General features: G+C 52.1%; 1 protein-coding gene across 2 annotated transcripts in view; it reads right to left on the reverse strand.

Annotated features, from left to right (window-relative positions):
- NCOA1 (nuclear receptor coactivator 1) overlaps positions 1-15,205 on the reverse strand; it is a gene marked incomplete at both ends in the record, with an annotated part of 56,718 nt that overhangs the window by 17,038 nt on the left and 24,475 nt on the right. For both annotated transcript variants that reach the window (XM_079532784.1, XM_079532783.1), the window contains 7 exons: positions 272-446; positions 5,337-6,690; positions 7,440-7,587; positions 7,933-8,073; positions 8,705-8,800; positions 9,995-10,174; positions 12,805-12,982. In XM_079532784.1, the coding sequence (XP_079388910.1) occupies positions 272-446; positions 5,337-6,690; positions 7,440-7,587; positions 7,933-8,073; positions 8,705-8,800; positions 9,995-10,174; positions 12,805-12,982 (2,272 nt within the window). The remainder of the gene's footprint in view (positions 1-271; positions 447-5,336; positions 6,691-7,439; positions 7,588-7,932; positions 8,074-8,704; positions 8,801-9,994; positions 10,175-12,804; positions 12,983-15,205) is intronic.

Genomic DNA, 15,205 nt, shown 5'->3' on the forward strand with positions numbered 1-15,205 from the left:
CAGGGGTTCTTTCAGGAGCAGGTGAGAGTGCTCACTTTGGAGAAAAAGCAGGGTGTTTTTTGCAATTTTAACCCCTCCCTATCCGTTCTGACACTAAACCTGGGTGCACTCAGTCCCATCGCACTGTTTCAAAGTGACAGCAATGCTTCCAAACCTCCATTTCCAGAGGTCAAACTGCTCAATCTGGAGAGAACCCGAATCTCCCTTGCATTCTCTGTGCTCCCAACCCCTGAGGCCCCACGTGGGGACAAATCCCAGGGCTGACACCTACGGTTGAGGCTGGCGGGGGCTCTGGGGGCAGTGCTGGGCTGCAGGGGGGCTGCCAGCATTTCGGGTTTGACAGCCACGCCGCTCTCACTCCTCTCCGGCCCACACAAGCCTGGCAGCTGGGCAGCTTTCTCCAGTGATGGCAGGAGCTGGTCCAGCTGCTCCAGTTCGGCAGCAAACTGAGGAAGGAAAGGAGAGTAGAGGTTGGTGAGTTTGATTCCTTTGCAGCAATACAAAAGTGAACTCCGCAGGAAAGGATCAGCCCCAAATCACAGAAATGGGCACCGATGAAGCTTCTAAATCAAAACCACTCCAGAGTGGGTGGTGGCACTGGGATGGAATTAAGCAATGCTGGGATAATCCCTGGGCAATCCCAGATGAATGCATTTAGAACCATAAAGTCATTCAAGTTGGAAGAGGCCTTGAAGATCCTCAAGCCCTACTCCAACCCATCCCACCGTGCCCACTGCCCACATCCCTCAGTGCCGCATCCCCACGGTTCCTGAACACCTCCAGGGATGGTGACCCCACCATCTCTCTGGGCAGCTACAAGGATGCCCCCCAGGGGCCAGGTTCCCCACCACTGAGGCCCATTCATGCCTGCAGCCCATATGCTGCAATGAGCAGCATTACGAACAGCTCCACCAACATGGCCAAATAAAACCAATAGCGATTTCAAACATGAGATCACAAAATTGCAGAATTATAGAATGGCCTGGGTTGCAAAGGCCCACAACGCTCATCCAGTTCCAACCCCCTGCTGTGTGCAGGGTCACCAACCAGCAGCCCAGGCTGCCCAGAGCCACATCCAGCCTGGCCTTGAATGCCTGCAGGGATGGGGCATCCACAGCCTCCTTGGGCAACCTGTTCCACTGCCTCACCACCCTCTGGGGGAAAAACTTCCTCCTAAGATCCAACTAAACCTCCCCTGTCTCAGTTTAAAACCATTCCCCCTTGATAATTTGCTTTGCTAATATATATATGGTCATGCTGAAATGAGAAGAATAAAAAATGAGAAAGGAGAAATGAATTAAGAGAACAACTGCCCCAAAGTGCACTCCTGTGCCTGCTTGGGGCACACAGTTACCTTGATGGAAAGGAAAATGACACCCAGCTCCTTCAGCCCTCATCAAGGCTGGGAGCAGATGAGCGGATGTCTAGCCCAAAGACTGAAGTAAATAGGAAAGGTGATGGGGAAGGGATTTGTGCTGGCGGATGTAACAACAACAGGTAGGGATTTAAGGGTCCAAGATAAATGAGCTTTGGCAAACAAGAAAAATATCTGAAGGGAAGTCCAATATTTCAAAATTTAAGGGCATTTTGTGTTTCCAGAAGAGCTGCCCTTCAGTGTTTGGGAAGGTTAGGCCACTCACCATAGACAGACAACCTGAAAGTGCACTGAAAACCTCTGTGTACGATGGAAGGCTTCAGGGTTACTGCTCTCCACAGGTCCAAAATGAAAGGAGCCATCTCCAGATCTATCAGAGTGCGGCGAGAAAAACTGCAGAAGGCAGCTCTGTCTGCTTGCATTACTTCTCGCTTTTTCTCCCCCTTTCTGAATAAGGACAAAAAAAACCCACCCAATTTTCTCAAGCAAAGGGATCACAAAGACGGAATGCTGTTGGATCCTGGAGGGGCTGAGCCCACCCAGGCACCTCTGACATCCCCACCAATGTCACATTTCTGTCCTGACCTTGTGCAGGGCCCTGTCCCCATCCCCACTGCCTGTACTGCAGGAATGAACTGGGGCTGTTAACACACACGACAGTGTGGTTTTTTTTCTTATTTACAGTGGCATTTTGAGAATTAAATGATGTTTAGGCAACACTGATGATGAGCAGCGTAATGTGAGCAGCAGGCATTGATGGCAGAGATTTATAATGCAGTACTCAGGGCTGTGTCCTCCTGTGCACGCCTTCTATCCGACCCTAACCCAGAGCCCTGCAATGAAGGGTATTCTCGCACACTTGGGCATAACTGATGCCCTCAAGCAGGGAAATTATTGCTTCCCTTACAATGGATGAGATGAATGCAATTAAACAGCAGCCCACGGTGCCCTCTCAGTGATGCAGGACCTCGCCGGCACCTCTCCACTTGGATGCCCTTCTTGAGGCATCCTTCCTCCAGCAACAACAGCAAGCAGAAGGCTGGGAAACCAAATGGCACAACTGCAAACTGGGGGAAGGGGAGGGGGAGAAGACAAAGCAGAGAGCTGGGGGTTTGGGAGAGCTGGCACAGAGCGGAGCTGCAGTCAGAGCTGAGCATCCCGAGCATCCTTTTCTTTCCTGGAAGAGATCCTGGAGGAGCACAGGGCATCTTGCAGCAAAAGGAAGCAGGGTTGTGTTCTCAGAAATGAGCACAAGGATGAGTTGGAAAGAAAATAATTACGTGAGGTGAGCGGCAAGCTGCAGCGTGCCCCACCATTACGTCGCCCTAATTGATATTTCAATAGAAACATGAAGAAAAAGTCCAAGGCAAGTGCTTGGTTTTATTTGCAATAGCAGCTCCTCTCCCCATGGCTCTCTGAAGCAATCCAGCTAGCAGAAATCACGTGGCACTGAGCTCTGTCCTCGGATGCTGAGCAGTTATGGGCTGTTTGCTCCTCTGAACACACAAGTGAAGGCTCCACAACCCTGCTCCTGCCGCCGTTGTTAACTCTTAGGAGCACTTCTGGTCCCATACATAGGTTTGCTATTCTCCAGCTGTTTGGGGAGAGATACTTGGAAATAAAAATCCATGGGCAAGGCTAAAAACGTGAGCTTGCTTCCAACAGCAAAGCAGAGGGGCTCACAACCACAGCCAGGCTCCAAGTTCTCCAAAGCTGAGCATCCCAAAACTGGAAGGCAGCTCTCTTCCAAGACAGGCACACCCTGACTTGGGTCTTGCCAACATAGAGGCAATTCATGGAACCAGAGAACCATTCTGGTTGAAAAAGACCTCTGAGATCATCACCAAGCCCAACTCCAGCCCATCCCACCATGCTCACTGACCGCACCCTTCAGTGCCACATCTCCATGTTCCCTGAGCACCTCCAGGGCTGGTGACCCCACCATATCCCTTGGCAGCCAACCCAACTCGTTCCATCATTCTATGATCGCAGCAAGAGGTAACGAGTGAGATTCCCACCTGGCTGCAGGATAACTGACCACAGCTCCCAAGAGAACTGAGCCCTTAACCCTATTAAGAGACTCATTGCGTGTTGCCATTGGAGCCTTTGGGAGCTCGCTGTTATTCACACCGCACCTCTCAGCCCCATTTGACACAGTCAGTAAGCAGGCTATCAGCCCCGCTCTGAATGTCAGCCTCTCTGTTCTCTTTGCTTAAAAAGGATTAAGCAGCCTTATCCATGTTACCATCTCCCCTGGCTTTCAAAAATAAGAAATCTCTTCTATTCATAGCTGCATGTAATGAATATTTATACACTCAAATCTCTATTGCGGAGATCTGTCACTGGATTATTCAATTTAATAATACTTTTAGGATAACTAAAAGGCCTGTATAATTGCTAATCTCAGCCAACAAGAGGGCAACAGATTGAGAATTCCCGGGGACACGAGCCCTGAATGTGCCCAGAGATGCAGAATTAAGAGCCCTTTCACTTGGCAAGGCTCACACAGCCCCCTCCCCATTCAGGCCTGCCACCTGCAGCAAGCAGCACCGCTCCTTTCCCATTCTTATGCAGCTCGGGAAAGCTTCTTCCTTCCTCTCTCAGCATTGCCTTGAAGCTCTGAGTTTCCAAAACGTGGAAGCACCTTTAAGGTTGGGAAGGACCAAGAAGATCACTGAGTCCAACCCCAGCCCACCCCACCGTGCCCACTGCCCACATCCCTCAGTGCCACATCCCCATGGTTCTCAAACACCTCCAGGTTTGGTGACCCCACCACCTCCTTGGGCAGCTGTGCCACTGCACCACTGCTCTTTATGAGGAGAAATGTTTCCTAACATCCAACCAGAACCTCCCCTGGCACAACCCGAGGCCATCACCACCCATCCTATCACTGTCATCCAAGAGCAAAGGCTGACCACAGTTCACCACAGTCTCCTTTCAGGAGTTGTAGAGAATGGTACAGGTCTCCCCTGAGCTCCTCTGCTCCAAACTGACCCATCCCAGTGCCCTCAGCTGCTCCCCATATCACTTGTGCTGCAGACCCCTCACAGCTTCACTGCCCTTCTCTGGACACTCCGATGCCTCAGTGCCTTTCTTGTAGTGAGGGGCCCAACACTGAACACTGCACTGGAGGTGCAGCCCCACCAGAACTGAGTACAGGGGATGATCACCTGCACGGAATCATAGAAGCATAGAATCACAAGGTTGGAAACGACCTACAAGATCATCTAGTCCAACTGTCCTCCCAATTACCATTGCTATCACAAGCTACTAAACTGTATCTCATAGCTCCTCATCCAGACAACTCTGCACTCTGCCCCATGGCTGTAGCCCCAGCCCAGCTGTCCATCCTGTCCAGGTCCCTCTGTGGGGCCTCCCCCCCAACCTCCTCATCTGCAAACATACTGAGGGTGCACTCAATGCCGTCATCCAGGCTATCAATAAGAACACTAAACAGGAAGGCCCCAGTACCAACCTCTGGGGAACACCACTTGTGATCAGCCACCAGTTGGACGGAATTCATTCACCATCACTCTCTGGGCCCAGCCCTACAGCCAGTTCTTTACCCAGTGAAGAGTACAGCTGTCCCAGCCACGGGCTGCAGCTTCTCCAGGAGAACGCTGTGGGAGACTGAGTCAAACACTTTATGAAAGTCTGTGCAGATTACATCCACAGCCTTTTCTTCATCCACCACACAGGCCATCCGGCCATAGAAGGTTGGTCAAGCAGGACCTGCCTTTCACGAACCCATGCTGGCTGGATCTCATCCCCTGGCTGCTCTATACATGCTGCATGATTGCACTCAAGATGATCTGCAACAGCCCAGCCAACAGAGAGTAACAGCAGTGCTAGAGAAGGTGGCACCAGTAGGGAAGGCGGCACCACACCTGCTGGCAGAGCAATGGAGCAAAACACCAAAAAGCCTTTCAGATGGTGCTGACCCCAAAAGCAGCAGACTCACCTGGCCTTGTGACTCCAGCTTGACCTCCTCTGCGGCCGGCGGCTTGGCCAGCGGCACTGGGGTGGTGTTGCAGGGCTCCATCTGCTCTGTCTTCTCCACCTTCACCTTCACATCATCCAGGCTGAGGGCTGGGGCGGCGGCGAGCTCCTTCTCGTCCTTATCAAGCAGGTAGCGCAGGAGCTGGTGATCCTTGACATCTTTCTTTTTCATCGCATCCGACTCCAGCTTGATGTCCGGGGTGCCCGGCAGCTGGCTCGGGGCTGTGGGGGTGGTGGCGGGGTTGGGGACGTTATCCTTTTTGTCATGCTCCATGGCCAAGGTGGTGATGTCAGAAGGGCTGCCCTCCTGAAGGAGTCTATGCAAAATCTTGTGCCGCTCGGTCAGCGAGCTATGGGAGGAGGGACAGGTGCTGCTCGGCGGGTTGCCGGCACCCAGTGTGCTCGTGGTGCCTGCACAGGCCAATGAATCCTTGCAGCTCGTGTCCGCATCCACGTGCCGAAGCTGCTGCTCGGCCGTGCTGGCCAGCAGCTGGACCAGCTTGTGGCTGGTGGATTGGGAGCACTTGCTCTCCCCCTCCGTGAGCCTCTCGCTGGCATGCAGCACACCCGAGTCCAGCGGTTTGCCGTCGCCTGCACTGCCATCAGACTGGATCATCTCGCTCAGGATGGAGGCGATCTCCTTGCTGTCCTTGGACTCCGCTTTCATGGGCTGCATGCCGAGGCGGCCTGGCGAGCTCTGGGAGCCCAGCTGTCTCAGCACAGGGGGTGGCGTGGAGTAGCCCACCGGTGTGCTGGCACCTTCGCTAAGCCCCTGCAAAGAGTTTATGGGGGCGGTGGGAAAGGACCTGGAGCTGCCGCCGCCGCCGCCGCCACCGTTGCCGCCCCCACCGCTGTTCGCCATGCCCACGGGGGAGTGCATGGTGGGCATGGTGGGGGAGAAGGGATTGCTGGGTCCCCGGGGCCGGGGGACCAGTCCTGGGCTGACCCGGTGCCTAGGAGACATGAACTGTGGCGGGGTGATCCCTGGGCTGTTCATGGGGGAGCTATTGAGGTTTAAATTGTGGTTACTGTTCGGGGGACCGGCTTGTCCCTGGCTTAAGGCAACATTGGCTCCTATCTGGTTCCCAGGAGAACAGCCGAAGGTCGTTTGGCTGGTGCTGGAGTTGCTGCTGTGGAGGCCGGCACCGGGCTGCTGGTTGCCAGGGGTGGCCAGCATGCTGCCATTGGAGGGAGGGATGGAGGGCGGCAGGGCCATGCCTTGCCCTGGGGAGATGTTGGGGTTCAGAGAGGGGCTGACCCGCGGAAGGGCCATGGCTGAGTTAGTGTTCTCCTGGGAGGACAGCATGCCGTGATCCCTGCCGGAGACAAAAGGGAAACGGAGAGACAAGTGAGGCTTCTCCCAAACTTTTGATATTCCCCAAACAGCTCCTGCCACCCTTTCATTCTGCAGAGATCTGAAGCTTGAAGAACAGCAGCCTGCAAGCTCCAGCTCTGTTTCAGTAGTGGGGGAGGAGTGCAGCAGCTTCATCACCTCTCCAGAAAGGGGACACGACCTCCTCTGGGTGCTGTGCTCCCACGTGGCCAGAAGACTCTGCTCAGAGAGCATTCCCACCCACCCCATCCTCCTCATGTTTCTCCCACACAGCCCAGGCCCACAGACTCACCTCACCCTGTTCTGCAAGTTCTCCGGAGCCTCTCCCTCCCCAGATATTTTGCCTAAGTTCTCTGGGCAAGGCAGAAATCTCAAGCACGTCTATAAAGCCCCACCTGAACGCCCTGTGCTCTTTGCCAAATGGCAATCATCAATAAAATGCAACAGAGCTGCTTTATGCTGGTGTTCTGACCTGGATCCCTCATGGTCTGGTATTAAATGTGGAGGTTGGCGGTCCTGCCTTGGCAGAGGGGTTAGAGCTTCATGATCTTTGAGGTCCCTTCCAACCCGGGGCCACTCTGTGATTCCGTGATTCTGTGATCACATCTCCAAACAACACCATGAGCCATGGTTGGAATGGGCTGGGGATGGGCTCCTCAATTCCTGAATCACATGCAGGCATGGTACCAACCAATCTAAGTATGGCTCTGCAGCAGCAGTACAGGAACGTACCTGTCAATGATGTGGATGCCCATGATGAAGGGCTGCACTTCTGGGCTGGAGGGGTAGCAGAGCTTGCACTTGGTGTGGGCGCTGAGCACCGTCCCGTCGCTCAGGGTGAATCGATAAGATGGGCTGAAGGCTGTGCCACGTGTCATCACTGAAGGGGACAACCAAAAACACAGGGATACCTTCAGCAACAACAGCAGAACAGCAGTGTAATGCCCAAATCTGGCCTGTGGAGATGTGCCTCAATTCTGTATTTCCCACAGGGTACCCAAAGGGAACCCCATAGCTGGCCCAGCTCTGCTGCTCTGCAGCTGAAGGAGCTCCTCCAGCGATGCTCAGCTGCTTCACCTCACCCTCCAGTGCTCTGCAATTACTATTGCAGTGTTTGTTTTCCCAGAAAGCACTTAGCCAGCAACAAGGGCTATGCATCAACTTGGTATTGCAGCTACTGCTGCTCAGCACGAGAGGGAGAGAGCCGGTGAGAGGAGCTTGTTACCTTCTTGAAAGAGCTGCTTGGCATAAGATGGCTCTCTGCCCTGAGGCTGGAAGAAAGCATAGATGCATTTCCGCACTAAATCTTCCCAACCCGTCCTGCCGGCAGCTCTCAGGGAGCTGGTGTCGATGGAGATGATTTTACCTGGGTGGAGAGAGGAGAGCCACGTTACTCAGGCACAGCAGAACATGTGCACCCAGTGTATGCTCCTGCACAAAGAGCTCTTTGGTGTCAGGAAAAGCAGGCAGCCATGCAAAGCGGATATTACAGCAATGGAGAGGTAGCAAAGAGCCTGGATGCGCTCATTAAGGATTCACAGATTGCAGGGAAGTCCATGGTGGTGATTAACTGTCAGAAAGAAGGTCACCAGACTGCCTCAGTAAAGAAGAAAGCAATATTTGGATGAGAGCAACCCCAAATCTGAATGGTGACAATTGCTTCATTCCCATTGATCAGCAACCTCAGTATCCCCTGAAATGAAATGGAGGGGAGAGTGGCTGCATGTGTGATACGTTTGATCAGTCCTGCACTCCCCTTCGACAACCACAAGTGCAGTTTTCCTTCTGCTGGCTGAGGAAACCACCAAATCCAGCACTTGCTGAATGGGCATTCAGCATTCAGCACCCTGCCCAAAGCCTTGGGAGAGTGCAAGGACTCGTTGTGACGGAGGAGATGAGATGCACCCTTTGAGATGCACACCACAAGGACAGCTCAGCAAGGATGCTGCTGGCCAGGAGGAGCCCCAACAGCCCCAGCAGCATTGCATGGACATTACCTGTGGTGTCTTGCTTGGTCACGAAGGATTCGGAAGGGGTGACGGCTGCTGGTCGAGGTAACCTTCTCGCAATGCATATCAGACAGGACTGGAAATCTGCCAAAGCAGAAGGAGAAGGGACTAGGAGAATGAGAAAGTCACACGTTACAGCCTCCGCTTGCAATTCAGAATGTTAATTAAAATAACTCTGCGGTGCTCGACAGCCACGTCCTGCCCTGGAAGTGTTTACCCCAAGCAGTCCTCTGGCCCTTCAGAGCAAGGAGGCTCTCTGTAAACTGTATGAAGTTTGCTGGGAGAGGTTTCCAGTGTTTGGAGAAATTAATTGTAAAGGCTTTTCAGATCTGGCAGTATTGTACAATAAAAGTCAGCGCTAAAAGCCAGCAACTGTCAGCTTCAGGCAAAGTATTTGGTCATAAAATACCATAATTTATTTCTTCCAGTCGTGATCTCCTGTGTAAACCGCAATGGATTAATTCAGCTAATGTGCTGGAAAATAAGAGTTGGTACACAGACATGAGAGCTACGGCATTTGCAGGGAAGCTCTTTCACTCTCCTGCTCCGAGACCTCACACCAGGAAAGCAGCTGCCCTGCTGCCACCAGGGTGACCCACCCCTCCAAAATCCTGCATTTGCTTTGACCAAAAGCATGTCATCAGCACGGTGCTGAGCTCCTGGGGCTGGGAATGTTCCTGATGGTCAGGCAACTACTGCACGTGCTATCAATTAGAGTGCAATGACAGCCCGGGCTCACTCAACAGTATCTTCCCTTTGTGGCCTGCTGGGAAAAGGCCATGCAACCAGCAAGCTTTGTCTGGTAATTATAGAATCACAGGGTCATAAAGGTTGGAGAAGACCTCTAAGATCATCAAATCCAACCTCTGACCCCTCACCACCGTGCCCACTCATAGAATCATTGAGTCATTATGGCTGGATAAGACTTCCAAGATCACGTCCAACCGCTGACCCATCACCACCGTGCCCACTACAGTATTTCTCTACGTGTAATCATAGCATCACAGAGGTTGGAAAAGACCATTAAGATCATCAAATCCAACCGTTCACCCAACTAAACCACGTCCCTGTGTGCCACATCTATAGCATCCATGAGATTTCTCTTTCCTTCAGCAACACTGATTGCAAGCTGTGCCAAAAGCTGCCTCTGGAGAGTCACGGAAGCCTTTTCAAAAGTCAGCTTGCCCATTTTTTGGTGAAAATCTTGGAGGATTTCACCTCGTCCCCTTCTCCCCACCCCTTCCCATTGCAGGGCTGGAGGCGAAGGCTCTGCCCTACCTTCTCCTTCCTCCTTGAACGTCTTGGGCTGCGAAACGGTGAAGCACTGCATCACCTCGTAGCGCTGGCGAGCCTCCTGGTTCTCAGTGCCAGGCTCATCGGGCGGCCGGATCAGCATCCTGCAGCTGAATGTGTGGCTGTTGCGTCGGGTCGCTTCCTGAGGCCAGGGAACTCCATTCACTGGGGTTGGAGGGAGAAAAGAAGAGAAGGGGTGTTACAAGTTGTGACATATTGCAAAGACGAAGCTCCACGGATCAGAGCTCTGATCTTTACTGCAGACCAGAAGCCTGTGCAAGGCTGGACCTGCTGTGCCCACATTGCTGGGTGTTATTAAACCATTGTGATCCTGAAGCACGGCAGCACAGCAGCTCCCTGCACAACAAGCCTTGGAACAGGATATCCAGACAGCAATGTCAGTGGGATCCCACCCAACCACAGCCAAATTTTCCACCAAACACTGCTATCTGTGAGTGAACTTGCCAAATAACAGGGAAAAAAGCTCTGCTGAATTCAGGCTGGAGGAGAAGCAATGCTGCAGCCTGGGATACCCTCTCTTAGGGGATGGCTGGTAAACCTGCCAAGGACCCCAAGCATGAGTCAGTGATCCCAGAAGAGCAGTAAAAGCACCTACAATCCACACGGAGATCAGCATACCAAAGTCACCACACTGCTGTTAATGATGCCGCTTCCATCTCATAGACAGCGAAACTGAGGCAAAGGTGGCTGAGTCACTCCCAGCACCTGGAAGGACTCCTGAATTTTGCCACTGCACTAGAAATGCTGAAATGATGCTCCTACATTGGATGCAGCAAACCAGCTGAGCATACCATAGAGCTGGATTTTCTCTTTGCTTCTCACTTCTTCCTTCTCATTTCTGAGGCTGACAGAACGGGAAATCACAGCCACTCTGACTGCAGCGAGGGCTCCTGGTGCTGATCCAGCAGGCTAAGGACAAGGGGCTCCAGCCCAAGAGAAGCTTCAGCATGATTCCACAGCGGTGCATCACATTGCAATGAAAACCTTCCCCTGGCTTTCGTCAGAAGTGGTTTAACCACCGTGGCACAGTCAAGGTCTCCCCAGGCACATGTTGGAAGGCTGATGCTGCTAACCCTTTCAACCATCTCTGAGGAGATCCATGTTCAACCCAAGTGATTTTGCCACCAGCAGACTGTGAAGCTCTCCTACAGACTGCTCTGCCAGAAGAGCCAAGGGGCTTGTAACATCCAAGCAAAAGAAACCACACAGCTGCTCCCAGGTAACCTCAGGGAAGAGACAAAGCCTGAAGCTCCACAAGCTGAAATTGATGCGTGCTCATAGATACAGGTGGCTTAAGACATCACTGCACTTACCCAGAGGGAAGACAACTGTGAATTCCAAAGAAAAAAAGGAAAAAAGGCACTGTTTTTCAGTCCAGCTATTTGGAAAAAGCACGTTTTGACAACAGTGGTTATATCTTCAAAGGTGTCAGTGGATGTGGTGTTACGGTTCAGGGATGCCTGAATTCAGCATTATCCACCCAGGTCAGCAGAGGAGCATCACCTCAACACAACACCAGACTGTGTGCAGAGTGTGCTGAGAGGAGGGTGCTGGCAGAGCCCCTTCACAGAACCACAGAATGGCCAGGGTTGGAAGGGACCTCAAGGATCATGAAGCTCCAACCCCCTGCCACATGCAGGGCCACCAACCTCCACATTTCATAGCAGCCCAGGCTGCCCAGGGCCCCATCCAACCTGGCCTTGAACACCTCCAGGGATGGATGGGGCATCCACAGCCTTTCTGGGCAAACCTTGCTGTAGGCAAAGCAGTCCTGTTGCTTTGCTGGTCAGCACCAGTCATGAATCCCTGCTCAGGATGCTTTGAGCTTGGGCAGTTCCTTGTGCTTTCAGCTCAGCAATGACCAAAGAACTCTCCAAGCACACAAAGACTTCATGGCTTCTTCCCCTACTGCACAGCACCACTCTCCTTGGGTCTGCAGATGATGCCTGCATTGAGTCAATTAATAAAAGCTGCTCCTTCAAGTGCCTCCAGAGACATGCAAGTGCCCTTGTCGTGTGGCATTTCCTCCCAGCTGTCCACTTGCCCAGCATGGAGAACCACTGTGAGCTTACAACACACAAGTGATGACCAGCAGCACCCAAGTGATGACTCCACTGATGCTGATGGAAGGCATTGAAACAGTCAGGCTGCATATCACGTCTATGTAGCAAAGCTTCCCAAAGTGCAGCTCATCCCTTGGCAGAATATGACGGGCTCTGACAGCAGCTGGGGACAAAACCCCTTAAAACTGCCCCGTTACAGCCAAAGCTTTGCAACTGGGGGTTTAATGGAGGCTGCCGAAGGCTCTGGCAGGGGGGCAGGCAGAGGCTCTTACTGAGAGTTAAATTACAGTGCCGTTGAGTAAGCACATTATTTTAAAAATGAGCTTAAATGCCGATTAAGCGATATGCATTTTGGCAAGCGAACAAGCGGTCGATAGGATCAGGCTGGATTCTTTACACTAACTCACAAACAAAGCCCAGCAAGTCCTTCCCCAGCTCCAAGTCGAGCAGCTTTGTGGAGCTGCAGCACTGAATGCAAAAGTTTTCTTCGTGGTGAAAGACAGATGAGTTTCAGAGCGCCATCCGTTAGCACTGCTATTTGTTCATAAATCTAATATTGATTTTTGGCTGGTAGGATGTATTCCAGCAGGTAGAAGTTTATGGCTCATTACCTGGGCAGGGTGTAGCTCTGAATTTCAGCGCACTTGAAACAATATACAAACGCCAGGCAGCTATGCTGATGGCCAAGCTTCGGGCCAACAGCTTTCTTACCTAGAGACTTGGGCAACAAGTTCTTGACAAACTCGGTGTGATCCCCCACATGCAGGATGCTGTAGACACTGGTGTTCATGAGCTCCTCCTGGTTGTACCCCAGGTAGCTGGTGACATTCTCAGAGACAAAGACGATCCTCCCTTCACGATTCACGACAAAGAAGAAGCCATCCAATGCCTGCAAAGGGATAAAGCAGGTCAGCATGGGGTCAGTGGGTCCCTGCGCTGGAACACGGACAGGTCCTGTGCTGAGGACCCACTCTGAAACCATGGGAAACCTCCATGTGCCTCTTGCCCCAGCCCTTCATCCCATCATGTTAATCTTAGACCATAGCTCTCAAACAGGAGATGATGAGGAAAAACAGATCTCACGCATCTCGTGAGCAAACGACAGCAGAAAGCACAATATTATGGTTTTAAAGTAAAAGAGAGGAGATTTAGATTGGATGTTGGGAAGAAATTCTTTGCTCAGAGGGCATGAGGCCCTGGCACTGCCCAGAGAAACTGTGGGTGCCCCATCCCTGGAGGCATTCAAGGCCTGGCTGAACGGAGCCCTGGGCAGTCAGATCTGGTGGGGGGCACCCAGCCCACAGCAGGGGGATGGAGCTAGATGGGCTTTGAGGTTCCTTTCAACCCAAGCCCAAGCCATTCCAACCCAAGGTTGGAAAAGACCTCTGTGATCATCGAGTCCCAGCCATCAACCCATCACCATCATGCCCGTTAAACCATGTCCCTCAGTGCCACATCTCGACTATTCTTGATTGTATGCTCACATAACTAATGTAACTTCACTTCTTCTGACACATCTAACATTTTTTTGTTAATTCTCTCCCTCTTCTCCTCATCAGCAATTGTTTTCCACCCATTTTTCAACGCACCCAAAGTTCCTGGACACGGGCAAGGGCCACCTGAATGAAGCCGAGCAGCTGACCTACCAGCACAATTACAGCTGCACATACTTGATGGCACAAAGGAGTAAACATGAGGATCAGTGTAGTGGTTAGCCGAGGGGCACTAATGGTAACGAGGTATTTCATAACCGCCGTGGATCCTTTGCTAGAGATCAAATAACAGTACATTTGCTTAAACATGTTCTAAGGTCTGCGAGCTACGCTGAGGACGTCTCTGCTTCTGAGTCCTGTGCCAGCAACACATAAACAAACCTTTTCAAAGGGCCAGAGCAGCCCGGAAGACTGATTTGGCAAGACACTGAAGTTAAGCATATGCCCAACTTGCTTAATTACAGTCCAAGAATTGCAGAGCCCCAGCATCTTGCAGAATAATTGTGTGTGTGTGTGTGTGTGCATTTAGGTTGCAAGCGGCAAACTCAGTCCCTGCAATTGAGCAAATGAGGACAAAAGTGAAGCAGACCCAATCACACAACACGGAGTCCTTCTGCTCACTTTAACGAGGATGCAATGAAGTTTTTCAGCTTTCTGCTTTCTGCAATGAGCTCGGAGTTGAGAAGCCCTTGAGAAGGCTGATGGCTGATTTACGCTCTTGCAGGCATGCTGCATCAGCTGAAATGTTTTCATACGAGCAAGATTGGATTTCCACCTTCCTGGAGTTTAATTCCTACCTCTCCTACCAGCAAGCTCTTGTGCTGCACCACCCTGCAACCAGAGCACGAGGTGCCCTCCAGGCTGCCGCAGATTGCACAGGGACACTGGAATCCCATCACATCCCAGATTCCAAAATTGGTCCTTGCATCCCCAGCGAGCCCACTCACAGCATCCTGCCTGCACCAGGAGGGAGCTGCTCTGTGCTTCCCAAAAGTGAGGTTTTGCTGTGCAGTACTGAGCGAAAAAAAAAAAACAGGAAGCCTTCAAGAAATTAAAAAAAAAGAAGACAGAAAGAAGAAAAAAATCTTTTGTCAAGATGGTTCTGGCAGATCCACTGCCATTTTCCTTATGCCCAGCTGTGGTGTGTTGCCAAGACAAGCAGCTTTTGCATTTGGGGAGTCCAAAAAAGAGCCAAGCAAAGCCCCCCGCACCTCCCTCCAGCAGATGCTGCCTTTGGGGGCTCTGAGTTGACGCCTAATGTGGACCTTATGTTTGGTGGTGGCAGCACGCAGCCCCAGCATGGTGCCTGGGTGGGCAGTGGGCATTGGGTCCCATCTACCAGCTCTAAATCTGGCAGTGCTTTCACACCCTGCCCGAGCCCAGGGCATCCCAACACTGGAAGTTGTTTCAGGAATGCTTTTAAGCAACAGAGGCTGAGTGCTGCTCAGGGACCAGCAAAACCACAAATTGCTTCTTGTGGTCAATCTACACAGCAAACAAACTGTGCAGCAGCCTTGCAGGCTTCAAAATCCTGCAAGATCACCTGTGGGATGGCAGCAACAACACTGACATCCCCAACATGCCCACGGAGGTTGTGGATGCCCCATCCCTGGATGCAT

The sequence above is a fragment of the Tetrao urogallus genome (assembly GCF_951394365.1).
Source record: "Tetrao urogallus genome assembly, chromosome: 2".
Taxonomy (NCBI): Eukaryota; Metazoa; Chordata; class Aves; order Galliformes; family Phasianidae; genus Tetrao; species Tetrao urogallus.